General features: G+C 44.1%; 1 protein-coding gene across 1 annotated transcript in view; it reads left to right on the top strand.

Annotated features, from left to right (window-relative positions):
• Nucleotides 1-2,493, top strand: part of BMP1 (bone morphogenetic protein 1) — a 94,054-nt gene extending 91,561 nt beyond the window's left edge. The window contains exons 20-21 of the mRNA XM_042473327.1: nucleotides 537-787; nucleotides 1,629-2,493. Of these exons, the coding sequence (XP_042329261.1) occupies nucleotides 537-787; nucleotides 1,629-1,763 (386 nt within the window). The 3' untranslated portion in view covers nucleotides 1,764-2,493. The remainder of the gene's footprint in view (nucleotides 1-536; nucleotides 788-1,628) is intronic.
• Nucleotides 2,494-6,115: the final 3,622 nt, after the last annotated feature.

A 6,115-nucleotide genomic window follows, 5' to 3' on the forward strand; every position in this document is an offset into this window, starting at 1 on the left:
TCTAGCAAAATACACTGGTATCTGCTGGGGTTTGGTTCCAGGACCCCCCATCCAGATTGTCTTCATGATGTTCGTACCCAATTTGGGGCTTCCTCCCCACAACCCAATACCTTTTCAGTCACAGTCCCCATTCATCCTCCTGTGCCAGTGCTGCAGGTGCGAGTCACAAGGTGCCCACAAATTACATATACATCATAAGATCACCCATCTTTGATTCACATGAACACCTCAGAGACTCAAAGTCACAAGGTGCCCAGCATTGATAACATGGCTGGGTGCCTCATTCTTATCTCAGCAATGGCACCGGACAACGAACAGGGACCACAAGTGAAAATACAGATACCCATTGTCTCTGGGGGAATAGAGCCACTTGCAAAATAAGGGGCAACCCAGGCTATTCTGGCAAGCGTAGATGAGCCCTTGGTTTACCCACTACATGAAATAGCAAGTTGTTTTTTTATTGGAAGATTGAGAGCAGGGAGTCATTGGGCACAGAAGAGTCAAGATTTTCACTGTATGTCTATTTGTGTTTCCAGAATGTGGAGGCCAGATGCGAGCCGAAGTGAAAACCAAGGATCTTTACTCGCACGCCCAGTTTGGAGATAACAACTACCCTGGAGGCTCAGACTGTGAATGGGTGATTGTGGCTGAGGAAGGCTATGGCGTTGAGCTGATCTTCCAGACATTTGAGATCGAGGAAGAGGCAGATTGTGGTTATGACTACATGGAATTGTTTGATGGCTACGATGGGACAGCCCCACGTCTGGGACGCTATTGTGGCTCTGGAGTAAGCGGATTGATTATTTTGCAAATGTCTGTCTCTGCTCTTCTGCAACCGTTGCAGGAGAGTCTTTCTTGCAGGTAGGTGGCAAAAGGCACTGATAATAACATGATACATTTGGGCTTTCTAAAAGGAGGAGGAAGATGGAGATAGTGGTGCCTGGTGTGACTGACTGCAGGCACAGTGTGCTCCTAACCTCCAGGACTTCAGCCAGTGGGTCTATAAAAATCACTATGGAATAAAGGTGTATGCCTGTAACTCTGAAGCATGCTCCAGAGTTTGTATGCTTTCGTAAATACAGCACAATGTTTTCTCTTTTCATTTAAACAATGGCTTTCATTTAAACAAAGTTTCTGGTTTCTACTGTAAATCACCGTTTTAAAACACTGGCTATGATTCTAGATCAGTTACTTAGGCCTGTTACAGACAGCCAAAATAAAGCTGCTTCGAGTCACAGTGGAGGTATGGTGCTTCAATGATGCATGCATCCTAAGAGTCCAGAAGCCATACCAAAGCCATGTTCCAGGTTCGTTTGCCGTGGATGGTTGAATCTGTGGATGAAGAATCCATGGATATGGAGGCTTGGCTGTAAATGAATTTCATGTTTAAACTTGGATCCCATCTCCAAAATATATCTAATTATGCATATGCAAATATTCCAAAATCCCCCCAAAATTGAAATCCAAAACACTTCTGGTCCAAAACATTTTGGATAAGGGAGACTCATCCTGTAAAAGCCAACCTGACCCAAGGAAAGCAAGATCTTACTCTTAGAGCTAAGAAGGAACCTTCCCTTCCCAGTTAACCTTCCCTTGCTGTCTTTCTCTCAACCCTTTCGTCCTTCTAGCCTCCAGAAGAGGTCTATTCTGCTGGCGACTCCGTGATGGTAAGATTCCACTCTGACGACACCATCAACAAGAAGGGTTTCCATTTACGATACACCAGCACCAAATTCCAAGATACGCTGCATACACGGAAGTGACCCCCGGCTGCCTGACCCCCTGCGACGGAGAACAGGCCTTCCATTCCTGGAGGGACAGATCTCTGCTGTTCACAAAACCAACGTAAAGACACCCGTGGAGAAGATTCAGATAGACTGGAAGGAGAAAATACACAGTACACCTCAGAGTATGAAACACTCACACAGAAATAAAGGTGCTGCCAGCCACTCTTACGGACTCGGCTTGGGGAAGTGGGGGAATTCCTTTCATTTAAAAAGAAAAATGTCAATTTCTGTGCCTCTTTTGTTTCTTGAGCAGAGTGTCTTCGGGACTAACCACTTTGCAGCTTCCATTTACCATTTGATTTTTTTTTTTTTCCCTTTTTCCCCCCCAATTCTGGAGGTTATGGTTTAAAATAATGCTGGGAGATCCAACTCGTGGCAGACGTTTTCCATCATAGACGCCATAAAGCAAGGTTGCCAGCGTAGGTTTCTGAATATACAGACCCAAACACAGTGGAGAGACTGCCATGTTTGCAGAAGCTGTCTGTCTGTTGTAATGATGTAATAAATACACTTTCTTGTACTTCTAAAGAAATGCCCATCAGCCTCTTTAAACCTTTACCATTTCCAAGTTGTTGTTGTTGTTGTTCTTTTTTTAATTCTTCCGTTTCCAAGAAAAAAAATGTAACTTGAAGAATTCCTTGCTCCTTCATTAACTTTTTTAAAAATAATTTTTAAATTAAAATTTGAATTGGAACAAAAGCAAAAACCTGCCGTTTCCACTTCTGGAGTCCAATTCGGAAAGACATTGCCAGAGTTCTTGCACCTACTTTATTCCTGATTGTTGAATCTTTATTTTCTTGGGTTCTTCTTTGCTTTTGGATTCAAGGCAACTCTTGTCTTTCTGGAGCCCTTTCAGAGAATCTCTTGACCAATTCTTTCCCTTTCCATTGACAGTCTTTTGTGGAGTGGCCACTTTTGTTCTTTCCAGCAATCTCCTTCTCCTTTGGTTTCCCATTCAAAGTTCTGCCATTCTCTTTTTGCTCCTAGTTGTGATGAGCAGCCCTTAAGTCAATTGTTGTTGTGTTAATGGCCTGCACAATGAGCTCTCATAAATCCCATGATGTTGGTCACCTTGATGTTTGGGTTCCTCACAAACGTTCCTGGATGGATGAATCCCCAAGCCACATATGGATGGTTGCAAATGGATTGTCCATGGTCACATTAATGATCAAGACACTCTACTGTCCTTAACTGTAATCCTAGAAGCCATATTTGTGAGCAGAAGACACACACACATACACACAGAGAATGACGAGAGTTGGAGCAATAGCTTTTTGAATGAAGAAAACAGCATGGCCGTCTTGTGGAGTAAGCAGCAGCTGCAATAACACTGCTCCAGAATCTATTTTGCAGTTTGTAAGACACACATTTACCAATAGAGTTGCTACTCTGTATCCACAGATTTTTTATTCACAGATTCAAGCATCTACGGCTTGAAAATATTTACAAATAACATAAATTCTAGAAGCAAACTTTGTTTTTGCCATTTCGCTATTGCATTGTATTTATTGGGACTTCAGCATCCATGGATTTTGGTATCCATGGGGAGTCCTGGAACCAAACCCCAATGGATGCCAAGGGCCCACTGTACATATGTTTAGGAATATAGTTCGATACCACTAGTAGTAACCACTAGTTTACTATACCAACAGCATTGCTGTTCTCACTTGCACGGAGTACCATGAAGACCAGAAACAGCATACGTTTGCATGGTCTGGGTTTGAATGCCCTACTTTCATTTTTAGCACACACAACCACACCCATAACACCAATGAACCTGGAGTGATACTAGCTGGGAAGTAAACTGTTCCCTGAGTAAATGGCTAGCTATACAGAGACAATGTGGTATAGTTGCTTGAGAAGTGGACTATGACTCTGGAGACCAGAGTTTGAATCCCAGCTCAGCCATGCAAACATATTGGGTGACTTTGGGCAAGTCACACTCTCTCAGCCTCAGAGGTTGGCAACGGTACCCCCCCTCTGAAGAAACTGCCAAGAAAACCCCATGACAGGTCCGCCTTAGGGTTGCCATAAGTTGGAAATGACTTAAAGGCCCACAACAAGAACAAAGGTCTGCCGGAAGAGATAGGTCTTTAAAACCATTTTAAATCTCTTCGGGCAGGCCATTCCACAGTCTAGGGGCAACTGACAAAAAAGGTTTTCTAGTTGACAGTTGACCCTCTAGTTGTGGTCAGTTGAAGCAAATATCCCCCAGAAAACCTAAGTGTATGGGGCAGATTATACCGGAGGAGGCAATCCTGAAGGTAACCTGCACTCAAACCATGTAGGACTTTGAATACAACACTTTGTATTTTGCCCATCAACTAACTGACTTGGAAACACACTTGCAGATGTGAGAGCATTGTGATGGTGTCTGTGTTCCATGTCAATAATCCAGGAACTGGTTGTAAAAGAGAGAAGGCTTGAATGAACCAGTTCCTGGATCCTTGACAGAGAACACAAGAGGCTGGGGACTTGGTTTCAATGAAACATGACACTCAGATACAACACTTCTCTGATATACAGATACAGCACCTGTTTAGGAAAGCCTAAGGTGTGGTCATGCTTATGACATCAGCTCTGTAGCCACTGATGTCACAGAGCCACTGGTTTCTTTGGACCACTGCAAGCCATGGAGAGTAAAGGTGGGCATGAACATGGGGTAAGTGAAACATACCGGTAGAATGGAAATTGATAAGACCAAGTGGCGAGAACTGGGCCTCACTCCCAGGCAGTTGTCCAAGAAGATTGGGGTCACCTATTCTATGGCTGAGTTCATCACCCAGAGCTACCGCATACCCGTTCATGCCCAAGGCCCACTAACATCTTGTGCCCGTTCCCCACTACGTCATCAGAGGTGCCCCAAGAAGAACCAACGTACAAGCAACCTTACACGGAAAGGGGGATGTGGTGAAGTACCTGGCTTTGCAGCCCCATCAGCATCTTCTAGAAGGAAGAGGGAATGGTCAGATGAGGAGCTGAGTGACTGTGAAGGTCCTTCTTCTTGTTGTGCTTCCACCAAAACAAAAGAGAGGTATGAGACCATGGACCCTCCGTGCCTAACTGCAAAGAGGAAGGGAAGTGACCACAACAGCTGTACGTCACGTACTTCATCTTGTACCAGCTTCTGCCGGCAACAGAATAAGAAGACCAGTCCTTTTACAAAGGCAAAATGTTCAAGAGGAAAGAAAACAGCTGAGCGTGGAAGGAACAAGGCGACAAAGGCGAAGAGCGACAGCTCAATCAAATGCTGCTGCACTGCAGAGCCCTGTAGGAAGAAACGCAAGATGTTCCCTATAAACATCCATTTAGATGTTCCTTTAAATATAGTTCTGGATGAGGATGAGGGTGTAGAGTTAGATTCTGAGACCCAGCAGTGCCAGCAAATAGAAGACAAGTGTACAGCTGCCCAAGTGCCGTCCCATCAAAGCAAAAGCATCTGTGAACCCCCAGACGATGAATGTCAAAGGACAAAGGGAAAAGTAAAGCTATGGTGTGAGGAAACAGAGGATGAAGAAGATCCAAAGATGAAGAAATGTTTCCTGCAGGAAGAACACAGCTCAGAAAGCTCAGAAAGCGACTTCAGCAAGGTGACAAAAAGCAAAAAGGAACTGCAGCTTCCTTGGTGGGAAAAGATCAGAGAGGGCATGATGTTCCTTGAGTCCTATCTGACCTCTTTAACAAATAAATGTTAGCTGTTCTACGTAACTGGTTTTGGTGCTAGCGAGGAATATTTTTCCATTTGTTTTATTTTGTATCGGTCAGCACACCAAGTCTAGAGCTGCAATCGGTGGCTCAAATATATCTGGCTGACAGCCTCCTTCAGGGAGTCGAAGTGCAATTTTACACTTGGGAAGTAAACCTGACAATTTGCGTCACCACCTCCTTAGTGAATTATGGCACTGACACCTGAATGTGCGGCCACATCTGCATGGCGCTCAATGTGCAATGTGAATGGGTAATATGCAAAAACTCACCCATGCTCATGTACAGCCACTGCCATAACAATAGCAAATACATTTCCATACTGCTTCTAAGTGAACTAGTACTCCTTAAATAGTTTACAGTGTGTAAGCCAGTTGCCCCCAACAAGCTGGGTACTCATTTCACTGACTTACGAAAGGATGGAAGGCTGAGTGGACCATGGAGCCCTCCTCTAGGATCCAACTTACAATGTTGTGGCTGTAGTACAGCATTTACCCGCTGCGCTACTAGAGCTGCTTAGGGAAACTTGCCATGCATAGGACACCAAAAAGATTCCAGCCATTTTATTATCTATCTATCTATCTATCTATCTATCTATCTATCTATCTATCTATCTATCTATC

This window comes from Sceloporus undulatus, chromosome 6, assembly GCF_019175285.1.
Source record: "Sceloporus undulatus isolate JIND9_A2432 ecotype Alabama chromosome 6, SceUnd_v1.1, whole genome shotgun sequence".
Taxonomy (NCBI): domain Eukaryota; kingdom Metazoa; phylum Chordata; class Lepidosauria; order Squamata; family Phrynosomatidae; genus Sceloporus; species Sceloporus undulatus.